This window comes from Oryx dammah, unplaced genomic scaffold, assembly GCF_014754425.2.
Source record: "Oryx dammah isolate SB20612 unplaced genomic scaffold, SCBI_Odam_1.1 HiC_scaffold_2, whole genome shotgun sequence".
Lineage (NCBI taxonomy): Eukaryota > Metazoa > Chordata > Mammalia > Artiodactyla > Bovidae > Oryx > Oryx dammah.
In genome coordinates this window covers 3,231,746-3,247,680 of record NW_024070186.1, presented here as the reverse complement: position 1 = coordinate 3,247,680, position 15,935 = coordinate 3,231,746, and the positions used below count along the sequence as shown (strand labels likewise).

General features: G+C 46.0%; 1 protein-coding gene across 4 annotated transcripts in view; it reads right to left on the bottom strand.

Moving 5' to 3' along the window:
• Positions 1–15,935, bottom strand: part of TBC1D5 (TBC1 domain family member 5) — a 585,769-nt gene that overhangs the window by 144,511 nt on the left and 425,323 nt on the right. For all 4 annotated transcript variants that reach the window (XM_040263533.1, XM_040263505.1, XM_040263514.1 and 1 more), the window contains one exon: positions 4,590–4,696. In XM_040263533.1, the coding sequence (XP_040119467.1) occupies positions 4,590–4,696 (107 nt within the window). The remainder of the gene's footprint in view (positions 1–4,589; positions 4,697–15,935) is intronic.

Sequence of the window (15,935 nt, the reverse complement as noted above, 5' to 3'; positions counted from 1 at the left end):
GGGTCACTTACAAACACGTCCGTTTCACTTACTACAGGGGCAGATAAATACCTACTACTATAAATAAAAGAATCTATACGAGAAGTATCAGTAGCTAAGACTCTACCATTTTTAAAACTAACACCAGGTACATCTCTCAGGCGGGAAGGAGGCTGAAAGACCTGGGTTCTGCCCCTCAATCTGCTGCTGACAAGCGGCAGAGCCTTGCGCACACTCTCATCCTCAGTTTGCTCACACAGGAGGAGGAGGTGCGTCAGACTCTCTCGGTTCTTTGCAGTTCTGGGATTCTCACAGTCTAAGTGAAGTATACTGACTGGATTGATGTTGAGTCTGCTTTGTTCCATGGTATTTGAGGGGAGTAACAGGTTTTCAAATAATTCTGTCTGATAGCAAACTAAGGAACTGGATGCCCTTTACCTTCAAACTCTAGGGTCTCTTCACGGTCTTGATAAAGATGGCAGCTGACCAATCTACCACTGACCATGGCTTCTGTGGAACGCGGATATGGTGAAGGGAGGTGAAAACAGGTGAGGTGAGTGTGATCCACCCAGATTAGAGTCAGCATTCAATTTACCATTGTTTTCTTAAGAGCAACACTGCAGGACCAAGGCTAAAGCTATCAAATGAGAGGATCATGAGGAGAGATAACTGATAAAAGACACAAGCAAATCGCTAACCTATGATTCAGCGATTAAGCAAATCGCTAAACTAAGGTGCTGAGGGCACTCAAAGGGAAAACACCTGCTTATCTGAGCCTGGAACGGCTTCCTGGGGAAGGGAGAGCAGATGCTCGGACTCTCAGGAGGGGGTGAGCAGAAGCAGGGCCTGGAACCGCTCTAGTTGGTTTGCACGCTTGCAGGCAGCTTGGCCTGGGGAAAGCCACATGGCCTTAATCCCTCTGCACTGAAAAAGCAAGAGGAGAGATAACCCGCTCTGCCCGACTCGGAGCTTGCAGTGAGGACCAAACCAAGCATGGCAAAGGGCTTGGAGACATGGAGGAGTTGAGCCTGTGGTTAGTTTCCAGGCCCATCATCTCAGTCTGCCAGGATGAGACGTAGTTTCCCAGCAAAGCCTACATCTGATGGAAAACAAGTAACAGCCCAGTGTCTCGAGCCCTACTACAGTCTGTCCTCAGCTGAGCAGCCTCCACTGGGCCTGAGGGCTAGTGAGAGGAGGAAGCGCTCCTCTGAAGGCTGACGAGGAACCAGGGAGGCCTGGAGCTGCGTGTTTATTCCTGTCTTACCGTGTCTGTCAGCAGCGCTAAGCACAACTGCCTCGTGAAGCTGGGACATGGAGAGCAAACTCCTGCGCTTCAAACCTCTTTCCACTAGTTTACAGAGATCTGCCTGTGTGGATATACTCACTCTGATTTCAGTGTTTCATTGCTGCTAATACACAGGAAACATTTAAAGCACTCTGATGTCTGGATTTTCAGAGGATGGGGTGGGGTACTAGCAACAACGTTTCCTCCTCTCTTTATTCCCTCCCAGCAGATCGTTCCTGGGTGTTCATTGGAAGGACTGATGCTGAAGCTGAAACTCCCAATACTTTGGCCACCTCATGCAAAGAGTTGACTCATTGGTAAAGACCCTGATGCTGGGAGGGATTGGGGGCAAGAGGAGAAGGGGACGAGAGGATGAGATGGCATCACCGACTCGATGCACGTTAGTTTGGGTAAACTCTGGGAGTTGGTGATGGACAGGGAAGCCTGCTGCTGCTAAGTCGCTCCAGTCGTGTCCCACTCTGTGCGACCTCATAGACAGCAGCCCACCAGGCTCCCCCGTCCCTGGGATTCTCCAGGCAAGAACACTGGAGTGGGTTGCCATTTCCTTCTCCAATGCATGAAACTGAAAAGTGAAAGTGAAGATGCTCAGTCATGTCTGACTCTTAGCGACCCCATGGACTGCAGCCCATGAGGCTCCTCTGTCCATGGGATTTTCCAGGCAAGAGTACTGGAGTGGGTTGCCATTGCCTTCTCCGACAGGGAGGCCTGGCATGCTGTAATTCATGGGGTCAAAAGGAGTTGGACACGACTGAACTGAACTGAAGTGTCCATGGCCTCCTCTATGAGTTCATAATTGACATGAACTACCTATCTGCTTGGGGAGTTTTAGAATATATATGTAAACTTTTTTTTTTTCCACTTGTGTCTTCAATCTTATTACATCATTAGAAGTCAGTTCTTTATGATCAAAGGCTGCTCTGCTTGGGTGGGTTATCAGAGGCAAAGTAATTCAACACAAGAGAAGACGGAGACTCAGGACTCGTGGATCTCACCAGATGACAGGATGTTTGGTAGGAGAGTCAAGACTTGAACCAGTGTCTGGATTCCTAGCTCAGGCTCCTGGCTAGACCCAGGACCCCGCACTGAGACAGACCTCCAATCGGCACTAGTGCTGAGTGATGTCAGTTATCATTTGACACGTACTGATAAAGGCAGTGGGTCAGCATTACATACACTTAGCTAAACTCCCGCCTCGCTGAGCTGGCCATCTGAACCCCCTTAAAACGGTGCAGCTGTCTTTATTTTCCCTTACAGATGTCACCACGCCACGACCTTGTTCTCAAAAGCCTTTTCAACATGACTCCTGCTTTCTACCCAGCTTCTCATGTCTCAGAAATACCGGATTAAGGTCCTAACTTTTGGACACTTAACCTTGATTGTTTTTACTGAATGTAAAAGTGAGGAATACTGTTTTTCAGATATCTTTTTATGCTATTTTTTTTCCCTCTTAAACCTTACAGAAGAATTTAATGCTTGTAGAACTGGTTTCATTATTCTCTCTCTATATATGTGTGTATATACATACATACACACACACACACACACACACACACACACACACACGCTACCTTCCTCTTTTTTAAATATTTACTTATTTGTTTGGCTGCTCCGGGCCCTAGCTGCGGATCTAGTCCCCTGAGTAGGGACTGAACCCGAACACCCTGCACCCTGCACCAGACCACAGTCTTATCCACTGGGCCACAAGAGGAAGTCCCTCTACGACCTTCTTGAGATCAAAAGCATCCTAAAATCACAGATTCTGCTAATAACACTGATGAATTTAGTATCAGAATTCTGCAACTCTAAGTGTAAACGGTTCATAGGAAGGACAACCATATTTAGCTAGGAAAAACTTAAGGTGGATGGTTTACATAACAGATTCATTTCTCCTTTCAATTAAACCAAACAAATCACACAAATGGATAATTCAAATGGCTATTTTAGCAATTTTTGTCTCACTCTGTATGACTCTAATAATTACCAGTGCTGAGCAGACAGAATTTACCATAAGTCTGTAGATCAAAACTCAGATACCTCACTGACCAGCAACTTCATTGTTTACTCCCTTTATAGATATGGCACTAATCCTGGCTATTTATAGTAAAAATATATACTTCTACAGCCTACATACACATAAAAAATATGGGACTTTATGTTTTTCATAGTCTGAATCCTAAACCTTACCAGAAAAAAGATAAGCTACCTTATGTATCAGAGAAATGATGGATTATGTTTCTGATACATAATGAAATTCTGTGCAGGAGAAATGATATAAAAATTGTGCATTTCTGAGAAAATGGATTTTCTGAAAAAAAAAAAAGGAAAAAAACAAACATTTAAAACCAAGCAAAAAATAAATATAAGATACGCTCAAAGGCTGAAGTCAACAACTGAGGCAAGAACAGAAATCTCTCAGAATCAGGATCACGTTGGACTTGGAGGTCCACATCCATCAGACAGAGCCCTGGCAGTGGACCCACACACAGACTGACTCAGAGACGGCTGCACCACGGCCAGTACGACTGCAGGGGCCCTGCCAGAGAGCAAAGGGTGGGGTTACCACCGGCTGCCTGGCACCCGCGGCCTCCTGTCCCACGCTTCCTCTCTCAGGCTCCATCCAGTATTTCTGTTTGGCTCTGAAGCATCAAGGATTCACAGTTGTTTTTTTTTTTTTTAGATCACTTAATGTTCTTATTTTCAAGAAATATAACATTAGTTGTAAAAGAACCCACTTTTTCTCTGGAGTATAAAGAAAATTTTGGTGACTTAAGTTCAAATAGAGAAGTCAGTATTAAATACTCTTTAGATCTTTCCTTTATTAGGTTACTCTTAACCCACAAAATAAATATACATTCATAATATGAAATAACTTAGTATTGTATTACATTATAAACTCTTAGAAAACAGGTTTTTTAGAGCTCTAATGTCTTGGTCTTCATATGGTCCTCAAGGCTCTACCTGGGTCAGTTTTGGCCCCTGTACAGGAAGCTGATGGTCACCAAGTACGGTTCCCAGCAGATGTGGGTGCTCAGCCACGTCCTGGGCTCCCAAGGGAGCAGGCGGGCAGGAGGCCCTTCTGAGTGACAACAGAGCATGCTCCCACCTCTCAGCCAGTGTCCTCCGTTTGCCCGCTGAGCTGCTAGCCCATCAGGCATGGGAGTTTTGGCCTACGACTCAGGCAAATTCTTTCAGCAGGTGATTCATCTGCCATTAGGCAAATTTTACATTACGAATCCTTAGTCATGAGGAGATGCCAATTTTTCATCCCATTTAACACTGTGCACGTCCCACTTGGGAAGCTTACCTTTGGGTCACGAAGGAACAGAGCCTTAAGAATCAGTGAGTGAACGTCCCCGATGAGTGGGTAATGCATCAGAAGGCCGAGACAGGTCTGGTAGTTACTGGAGATCACTAAATAGAAGGGAAAAAGTAATTGAGAGGCAATCCTGTTTCAAGTATCTGGACCAGTAAGAGAAACAAAATAACAACTTAGGTTCAAAGAAGGTAAATCAGTAACTCAGCCGATCTGGATAGAGGGAAGCTGGGAGAAGGGCTCCTTGCCGGACGGCCTCCGAAGCCGCACACTCGGCTGCGCGCACGATCCAGCGCATGGGCCCCAGCCTCGAGGCGGCGCTGGACTGCAGGAGCCGAGATGTGTGTGTGCGTCTGCAACATAGACGAGGAGCACGCATGCTTACTGCCATTTATGTGGCTGTATTTAAATGTCTCTACTTTGCTGCTTGGAAATAGGAGCAAAAGTCTTATGAATGGGAAAGGACCAGTTTAAAATTCCCATAAAATATTATTTATCATGGTTATTATACTTCACAACTTATACATTTCATTTATTTTCTGTATATATAAATACTACACAGTTCAAAATTAAAGAGACTATAATTTCTTCAAATTATTTTTCTAAAGGTAACGAGGGATTTAGCAAAGCTATCTATGCAGCATTTTTTTGGAGGAAAAGTGTCAAAATCATCATGGAGAAAGAAGCCTCTGTTCCTTAGACCGACATTCAGGCTTTTCCCCCAAACCAGCCTAACTATGGCCGCGTTATCAAGCAGCCTTTTCCGGCTGGTCTGTGTGAACCACTCCATTCCTTGGCCGCCCATCTGCCACTGCCGTCACCGCTGTGCCCGTCGGCGACGCTGGTTTCGGGAGCCAGGCTGACGGCCTCCGCAGCAGGACTGTGAACAAACTTTACAGCTGCAACTTCCTGTGGTTGCAACTGAATCCTTTTTATTAATCAGAATGGTTAGTTGAAAAATATTCCACAGGAAAACAACTGTAATTCACCAGAAACAATACAAGTCACAGAACGATGTTTTATGATCAGAAATAGCCTTGGTTCCTAGACTCCCTTTCTCCCTTTTTCTGTGGGAAACATCATTCCTTGAGACAGCTTCCCACCCCTCCCCCGCTCCATGAGCATTACGGAGAAAGGAGACAGGGCCGGGCAAAATGAATAATTATAATATATGGGAGGAACCACTTTATCATCTTCATCTCCACTGCTGACCTGACAGCTTGTAATTTCATACATCTGCTTTCATTTGTAAAGTACTCACTTATCCTACCCTTTCTGTATCTGTTCAGACTATTCTTTCCTTAGTTGTTCATTTTATCATATTCATACTTAGAATTCAAAAACCTAGGATATTTAGAATAGTGTAACATTTTCACGTATAGTTTTTTTTTTGTGATCAAACAAATAAAACTTGGATAATCGATTCGTTTTATAATTCATATAAAATTATTTTCCCAAATGCTATAATGATTATATATTAGTCACTGACACTAGAAGAATTCTTGTGTATTTTGTGAGACAGGCAGGAGAGTTTAATGGAAATGGTTCTGGGCTCAGGATTCAAAGAGGGGGCTCTCCTCTTGGGACCTCCGGTAACACTGCCTGGAGAGTAAATGACATAATCTAAACGACTGATTTATAGCAGCTGCTCAAAAGTTGCTGCGAGCAACCTCTCTGAGCTCAAGTTTAGTCATTTAGAGAACAACTTTCTGATTTAAAAGAAATTTACCTGCCTACCTCACTCATTCCAACAGTCATCTGTTGAGTACCTCATCCATGACTGGCCCTATGTTGGGAGGGGAAGCAGAGAGGAAAAAAACGCCGTCCTCCCCTTGAAGAAAGCGAAAGCACAGCAGGGCCGATGCCTAACGCAGGGAGCTGTGACTGCCATCACCTCTAAGGCAAAAGTGGCCTGCTGATGCCTTCTTCATTAGGCTCTATTCCAAAAACCTCACCTGTATGTGATTCCCACGGCAATCTAACGCCCAGGGTACAGTTATTATCTCTGTCTACAGATGAGGGAACTGATCCTTGGAGAGGTTAAATCACCTGTCTCGATCACACGGGTGATTTGGTGCTGAGCCAGGATTTGCAATTCAAAAGTCTAGTGGAAGAGTCAGGGTTTTATTTTGAAAGGCCATTGTTTTGAAAATCAAATGACAACTGATGCAAATAATCACTGAAAACAGAAAAGTCACCTGACATTAGTACTCTTGTGTGCAGTGCTGTGCTTAGTCGCTCAGTCATGTCCAACTCTTTGCGACCTGGTGGTCTGCAGCCCACCAGGCTCCTCTCTTCACGGGATTCTCCAGGCAAAAACACTACAGTGGGTAGCCTTTCCCTTCTCTAGAGGATCTTTCCAACCCAGGGATCGAACCCAGGTCTCCCGCATGGCAGGCGGATTCTTTACCATCTGAGCCACCAGGGAAGCCCAGGAATACTGGAGTCTATCCTTTAGAATCCTGGGTAGTCTATCCTTTTTCCATGGGATCTTCCCAACCCAGGAATCAAATTGGGGTTTCCTGCATTGCAGGCAGATTCTTTACCAGCTGGGCTACCAGGGAAGCCCACAGGAAGTATAAATAGCTTGGAAGATCAGCATGACCCAGTCTGTAAAGCATCTTGACACAGGCACTCGTTTGGAGGAACCAGGGCAACAGTCCTATGTTCTTACAACTTGAGAAAACTTTTGAAACTATGAGAAGTTATACAATATGTTTTAAAAATACAAATACACTTTATAAAATAAGGGTGCTAAATAACATATTAACGTTCTTCTTGCATAACAAATGAGGGCACTAAGGCTCTTCCTCCCATTCCTCCCATCCATCCACCCACCCATCCACCACTGAATGTAACCAATGCTTCCTCAGGTCCTCAGCAGTTACTAACTCCCGGCCCGGGCAGCAGCACTAGAGACATGGTGGAGAGTGAGTCTGAACTCTTGAAAGGTGGCAGAACACGCTACCCTGAAGTATGGCTGTAGGTAGTTCAGGACGTGCCGCCCCACAGTAGGCCACTCTGGTACATTGATTATTTTGAGCTGTAGGCAGTTGGAATCAGCAAGTGCAGGAAGAAGCTTTCTCTGAACTCCTCTTACACTAACTGCCATAAATGTTCGAAAAGGAACTCAGCTGTCACAAGTGCCTCCAGACAAACTTTGTCACAAAGATACCTTCGATTTATTTTTCTCAGGGTCCCTTCATCTGTCCTAAAATCCATTTACTCTCCCCTAAGAGGGCTACACTCCCCTCTCCCATCTCTATTAAATTGGTATTTAATCCTGAAATCCAAAGCCATCTCTTTGAGGGTCGCTCATTATCCCCTGGGTATCTCCTGTATACATGTAAGCTATATGCGTTAATCAACTTTCTTGTCTGTCTGTTAACTTTCGTTAAAAGAATCCCAGAGTAAAACCCAAATGGGCAGAGATAAGTTTCCCCTCCCTCTTGGCCCCTGCTTTCAGATAATGACATCTCCAATTTACTAATGAAAATTTGTATTTCCAGAGCATTTTTCGTTCGTGATTATGTGCCAGAAGTGTTGAATAACTGAAGCCAATTTAGCATATGTAAAAGAGAAAAATGCAAGCTTTTAGCATGAATAGTAGAAATCTGATAGGATGAAAATTTAGTTTTGATCTTTATAGTAAACTTTTTCTTACCCTCACCCAGCACAGTGTTCCTTCTCCAGGGTTAATTCAGCCAGAGCAGGACAACGGCACAAGCCAAAGAACGAAAAAGAAAGAAAGACTAAGCTTTGCTGCGTCCCCGTGATCGCAGCCAAGGGCGTATGTGCTTTCCTGAGATGATCACGTGCTTTTTACTCTTCAATTCATGGATGTGGTATATACTGCATGGACTGATTTTCAGATATTGGAAAATCCTTGTCTCCCTGGGATAAATCCCTTTTGATCCTGGGGCACGGTCCTTCTAACTCACTGTTAGATTGGTCTGCCGAGGCTCTGTTGCACATTCTTGCCTCTGTGTTCATCAGTGATATTGGCTTGTAGCTTTTGGTGGGACCTTTCTCTGGTTCTGGTGTCAAGGTGAGGGTGGTCTCATAGAGTGAGCTTGGGAGCATTCCCTCTTCTGCAGGTTTTTGAAAGTTTCGGAAGGACAGGTGCTAACGTTCTCTAAATGTTTGCACATGCACGCAAGGATGCACATGCTTTAAGAAAAAGGCCCGAAGCCACACACCGAAGCGCTTCCTTACAGAGTGCTGAGACAAAGGTGAGTGGCATCTCAGAAAACCTATGGAATCTGAAATTGGATGATCTACATTAGAGCTGCACCAGAAGGGTGGCTGGTCATTTACTGTGTGTGAATCCAGGCAAGCAGCCTAACTTCACTAAACCTGTATCCCTCTCTGTATAAACAGTGCTTACCCTACCTGCAGGGCTTCCAACAGAATGGCAGGGATGTGAGGTCGTGTGCTTCCCCACCTGGCTTGTCTGTTGCTAAACAAACAGGGCTTCCTTCACCCTGGTGGCTCAGCTGGTAAAGAATCCGCCTGCAATGCAGGAGACCCCGGTTCAATTCCTGGGTTGAGAAGATCCCCTGGAAAAGGGATAGGCTACCCACTCCAGTATTCTCGGGCTTCCCTTGTGACTCAGCTGGTAAAAAACCTGCCTGCGATGAGAGAGACCTGGGTTTGAACCTTGGCTTGGGAAGATCCCCTAGAGAAGGGAAAGGCTACCCACTCCAGTATCCTGGCATGGAGAATTCCATGGACTGTATAGTCAGTCCATGGGGTCTCAAAAAGTCAGACACAATTGAGCAACTTTCACTTTTAATTTTCACCTGAAGCAGAACTGACTTGGCTGCCTCTACCTTTAAATGGCCTACAACTATTCTGGAATGGTTCTATGGGAGCTGGTTTAAATAGTTTCTCCATAGTAACAAACAAAAAAATAATCGGGACCGTTAACTTACATATAAGTCGAAGTTAACTGTACTTATAACTGAAAAATTTTGAAGTGAAAGATATTCAAATTATTTAATTTCATATTTAGATATACCTTCCCAAGGTAACAAGATGGGCTAAGAACTACTATTTCTAATTTTTTTTAAGTCATAAGCACAAATAATGTGCCTGGCAACTTGCCATGTGCAACTACACCCCAGCCCTGAAACTAAATCCTCCACCCATACCCACATTACTCATCTCACCCTCATGAAGTTATATCTAAGTTTTTGGTTAGAACAATTTTTTGTTTACATTTTTATAGTATATTGTAATTACTCTTCTTTCTTCTATAGCCGCTTTTCTTTCCTGTAGTTTATAACTGCCTGCCTTTACGTTTGCTTTGTTATGTATATATCTGTGTGCTTAATCACTCAGTCTGTCTAGTCAAGGCTATGGTTTTTCCTGTGGTCATGTATGGATGTGAGAGTTGGACTATAAAGAAAGCTGAGCGCTGAAGAATTGATGCTTTTGAACTGTGGTGTTGGAGAAGACTCTTGAGAGTCCCTTGGACTGCAAGGAGATCCAACCAGTCCATTCTGAAGGAGATCAGTCCTGAGTGTTCATTGGAAGGACTGATGCTGAAGCTGAAACTCCAATACTTTGGCCACCTGATGGGAAGAACTGACTCACTGGAAAAGACCCTGATGCTGGGAAAGATTGAAGGAGGGAGGAAAGGGATGACAGAGGATGAGATGGTTGGATGGCATCACCAACTCGATGGACGTGAGTCTGAGTAAACTCCGGCAGTTGGTGATGGACAGGGAAGCCTGGTGTGCTGCAGTCCATGGGGTCGCAAAGAGTTGGATACGACTGAGCGACTGAACTGAACAGAGTCAGTCATGTCCGACACTTTGCGATCCCATGGACTGCAGCCAGGCTCCTCTGTCCGTGGTACTGGAGTGGGTTGCCATGCCCTTCTCCAGAGCATCTTCCAGACCCAGGGATCGATCCCTGGTCTCCCGCACCACAGGCGGATTCCTTACTGTCTGAGCCACCAGGGAAGCCTGGGCTGCTGGATAAACGCTGGGTAGCAGAATGTCTGTGAGGCCTCTCCATCCCTGTGGACACAGAATCAGGCAGCCGCCATGTCTGAGGCGGACAGTCACCGTACTCTAGGGAGTCTGTCGGTTGTGCTAGTCAACAAGTTGGAAAGTCTGGAGGCTTCTGTCCTCACAAACTCACTGTGATGGAAACCACAGAAACTTCTAGAATGAAAGAGGCTGCAGTCTGGCAGCTTGGAGCTAAATCCAGCTGGAGAACTGTTTAACTTGCAGTATTTAAAATTTTTTTGATCAGTTCCTGGTATTTAAAAATGAGAATGCTCCTCAGGAAAATGTGGATTTCATAAAAATCTTAGGAGCTGGTAACCCTCGTCTAGCCTTCCCACGTGGCAACAAGCAGCTGAAGCTGCACGGGCGTGCCCTTCGCGGGGGGCTTGGCCCTTCACTTTGCTATAGGGTTCTCACTGCTCCCAGCGGCCGGACGTCACTTGTGACCGACGGTATACAGTCACGTACACACTTAAGATGAACTCAGTGCTGCCGCAGTCACATACGCCTCCCCTGTCCTGGCAGTCTGGCTTTTCTCCTGAGGAGGCTGCTCGCGAGGCCCCGGTCTGCCCCTCTGAGGACGCCCTTCACCTCCTGCCTGTGCAGTGTCCCTGCTCCCAGAGCCCTGAGCCCTGAGCCACGTCTTTCTTGCTCCACGCCCTCAGTTTGCTGGAGCACATCCCTCCAAAAGCTCTATGCTCCCGAGATGAATTTTTTAAAACCTCTGTTTGAAAGATTCGGACTTTAGTTAACAGTCTGGTTAGGTAGAATTCTCTAGGTTGGGAATATTCTTCCCTCAGGATATTGGTACCACTGCTTTAGAGTTTCTCGGTTTCCAGCTGGAAAACCTCAAACCATTTCAATTCCTAATTCCTTCTGAGATCTGCGTTCTCTTCTCCCCAACATCTTGCTCTGTAAACTGATGATTAATACCTTGGTTTGCATCTGTTTTCATATGTAATGGGCCCTTTCAATCTAGAAACTCATGTTCTTTTTGTTCAACTAGAAAGTTCTCTTTGTATTTTTGCTGACTTTCTCCCTTCTACTCTTCATTTTGAGTTTGTTATTCCATCCTTTTTTTTTTTTAAGAAACATCTTAGCTAGATGTTGGATCTCTTGGCCTGGTCCTCTCAAGTTTCTTTATTTTCTGTTTCCTGTGCTTCTTTCTGAGACACTTTTCCACTTTTATATTCCAGACACCTATTTTTATGATATTTTACTTTTTAATTAATTTTCCTTTGAATTATGTATTTCCTAGATCTCTGAGAAGTGTTCTCCCCGCCGCAAAGGCTCTGTGGCCTCCAAATTGGTCTTTTCTTGCCTGTGTTTTTTAGATCTCTGCTTTCATTTTGATGCTCTCCTCAAATGCGTGGTGTTTGGGTCTCCCTGCTCCCCTATAGGAGTGGGAAAGTATAAAGGTGTCTTGAAGCCAGCTGTGTGTGCATGGGTGGGTGGGTCTGTGAATGCTGAGGGTTGACCAAGGTCACTCTGGCCATCCCTGAGCCTCTTCTTTTGTGCTAACCAGATTCCTTCAGAGAACATTCTCCCAAACTCTTCCTAGAGGGAGACAAACTAGCTTCAATGTCCTGAGAAAGAAGGCCAGCGGTTCAAGGTCACTGAAGTTCCCCGGGGCCCTGGCTCAGACCCCCTTCACTACACTGTCCACAGAGGGCAAATCCTGAAGGCTGGCGATTTGCACCAGTTCCCATTTTTCAGTCTTAACTCTTTCCCTCCTCCTACCAACTTCCAGAAGTACCTAGCACTGCCAATTTCCACACTTTTGGAAATTTTACGGGTTATTTCCTGGCTTTCTCCATGATCAATTTTGAATTTCACTTTCCTGGACATGCTAAGTCAGTTATAACTCACCCATCTGTTTCCCTGCTTCCAAAACCGCCATAGTTTTCTTCCCAATTCTCTGCATCCTATGGGTTTATGCTATTTCAATAGGGTCTCAGGAGCAAAGGCGGCAAATGCAGGATCTTAACATAACATCTCATGTCCGATACCCTTGTCATTTTAAAGACACTTCTACGGAGCACCTGGGCACGCGAACTGAAGGAAAAGAAGAATCTAGGTGGGGAGGCACCTGCACGGAGAGATGGGGAACTAAGCAGCTGGGAGGCAGAGATCACCATCTTCCTCTCCCTCCGTGCCAGCGAGCACGGCCCCCGTCACCCTGCAGGACTGTGTACATTCTCCTTTGGTAGCAACAAAGGGACACGGAAGCTTGAGCAGTTCTGGGTAAGAGTCCAGCGATGCATGCAATTCTGCTGGCTTCGCCCATAAAAGGTGCCCTAATCCATCGTCACATTGCTTTCTAGGGCAAGAGAAAACTGTGGAACAGGAGTAAGTACGTGGAAGGTATTAGTTTCATAGAAGGCCAGAATGGGGTATCAACTATTAATTTTGAACATGGAATAGAATTTGACTAGGAAATTAATTCTCCCTTCATATCTCTATTCCTAGAGCTGTACAGATGATTTTGAGGCAAAAAATAAACATTAAAAAGACAGCTGACACAGGAGAATGCCCCAAATCCAAAACACTGACGCCATCGATGCCGGGATCGACGCAGAACAAGATTCTCCTGCCTTGCTGTTGGGGATGCGAAGTGGCACAGCCATTCTGCAAGACAGCTGTGTGTTTTCCAGCAAGGAGAAGGGCAGGACAGTTAACTTTGTGTTTCCAACCTGACTGGCCTAAAGCATGCCCAGACACCCGGTAAAACGTTATTTCTGGGTGTGCCCTTGAGTGTGCGGCTGGGAGAGACGAGTCCTGGACTCAGCGGACCGAGTGAAAAGATCCAGCGTCAGCAGGGAGGGGGTATCATCCTGTGTGCAGGAAGCCTGATGGAACGACAAGCAAAGAAGGTGGGCTCCTTCTCTCCTGGAGCTGGGAGGTCCATTTCTCCTGCCTGCGATACTGGAGCTCCGGGATCTCAGGCCTTGGAATCCTGGCACTTACACCACCAGCCGCCTGCTTCTCAGGCCTTCAGATTGGGCTGAATTATACCACTGGCTTTCCTGGTTCCCAGCTCGCAGGCGGCAGATTGTGGGGCTTCCAGGCCTCTATAACTGTGTCCGCCAACTCCTGTAAGGAGTCTCCTCTTATCTCTCTCTCTCTCATATATATATATATATTCTACTGGTTCTTTTTCTCTGAAGAAGCCTAAAAGCAAAGGCTTCTGCTGACAGGCCTCCTGGGCAAACTGCCCTCCCCACAGCGGCCTGGGGCCGAGCTGGTGACCTGGACTCCCCGAGGCGCTGCGGTCGCGGTCCCAAGCCAACGCTCTGGTGCTGGCCTTCCGCGCACTTCCGCTGGGTCTCCGCAGCGGAGGCGCTGAGCAGTGGGCCTCTGCAGATGCCTCTGCCAGGACCTCCTGCTGGGCGCAGGGGAGGAAACCACGGAGACCCTTTCCCCCAGGGACTGAGCGCCCAGTACTCTTCCACCCCTGGCCTCTCCACCTCCCCAGTGGGGTCCTGGCTTAGAAGAGAGACGGGGCTGAACCTGTGGAGCAGGGAGGGCCTTCAGGGCAGGGAAGTACTCTGCATCCCGCTACAGTGGTGGCCACACCCACTGAAAGTCCAGCCCGAGAAGGGCCTAAGGGTAAAGACCGGCGTTTGGGCGTTGGTGATGTGTGCTCTGGTGAGGGATGCGGGCCACACGGTGGGCTCTGTGGGCCGGAGGGTGAGTGTGTATGGGACGCTCTCTGTACTTTCCACTCAATTTTGCAGCAGGCTGAAAAAGCCTCTAAAAAATAAAGTCTGTTTTATTAAAAAATGTAAATAAAAAACAAGACAATATGTTATTCTGGTATATCAACCTATGTTAATGAAATACAGATTTAAAAACTATTATAAAACATAAAGTAATACAAATGATACATTTATAATCCAAAGGGTACATTGATATCTACATCTGAGATGGTCAATATTTACTGTCTGAGCAGGAAGAGAGCTGGCTGTCAGGAGCTGCTTCAACATCCCTTCAAAAATAAGACCCCAATTTGTGCTTTGGTACAAACTCTGAGGCACAACACTGTGACGTGGGAGAGTCTTTACTTCTAGTTCCCAAAGGCTTCCAATGAAAAGCTTTACAAGCTTTTCCAGAAAAGACAAAATATATTCAATTTGTGGTTGAAATAAAGTGCATTTTGACATCAGTATAATGTTGAACATGCTTTTAACGAGAAAATAGAGAAACAGAAATTCTAGGGTAGGACAGATGGACAGACCGGCAGATAGACAGATAATGGCTGAGGAGGAAGGGGAGACCTAAAATGAAATAAAAAGAAGCAATGTTTTAAACCGCGAAGAGGACATAACTGTCACTCCAGGCTGGAAATGACTGGGAAAGAAATGACAGGAGATGGCTACAGAAAAATTACAGTGCTGGCTGAAAACAAGTCAGGGAGTGGACTCCACTGCCAAGAGGAAACTTTTCCATTTACAAAGTGTTCAGGCAGAGAGTTAATTAAAAGAGACAATAAACATGTGTGAGATACTTTCTGGTTAGGAAGTTTACTGCTAAATGGATTTGATTATAGTGTTTCAGCTATTAATACCATTTACAGAACAAATAAAAGGTATGTTACTTTATAAATTAAAGAAAATGTTTTCCTTTGACACTAGTAAAAATAAAATTTAAATAAATAAAAGATGCAGAAAATTTCAGAATTTAATTTAAAAGTAGACAATGCTGCCTTTAAAAAAGCCAAGCTGGAAAGAGCTCCCGGCACGGGTCCTCTTAGCAATGGCGGCACAGGGATCCACGCCCCCACCCCAGACTCGAGAGCGCCCTCCCGTGGCGGCCACCGACGGCACTGACTGAGCGGAGGCAGAGGCAGAGGCCTCAAGGGGCAGGCGAGAACCGTGACATCGGCCTTGGTTCCGAGGAGCTGCTGAGAAGACGGGGTTTCCCCGCGCCGTGAATGCCGTCTCTCCCGAGTGGCCCAGCCATGCGCACAGGAAGGAACAGAAGGACAGTGGAAGTGCTACTGAGCGGCCCTGATTGAAACCTCACAGGACCGCAAAAGCGGGAGGTCAGAGGGGGCCGGGATAGTCCAGGAGGGTTGATGGAAAGGCTTCTTTGTCCCAGGTGTGAAAAGAGAAGCAAGATCTAGGGAGGTGAGGCCAGGAGAAGGAGAGGACCACATGAGTGACTTACAGTATGAACTCAGTCGGTAAAAATTAAAAAAAAAAAAAAGTGTGATGAGAGCTGCTGCTGCTGAGTCGCTTCAGTCGTGTCCGACTCTGTGCGACCCCACAGACGCAGCCCACCAGGCTCCCCCGTCCCTGGGATTCTCCAGGCAGGAACA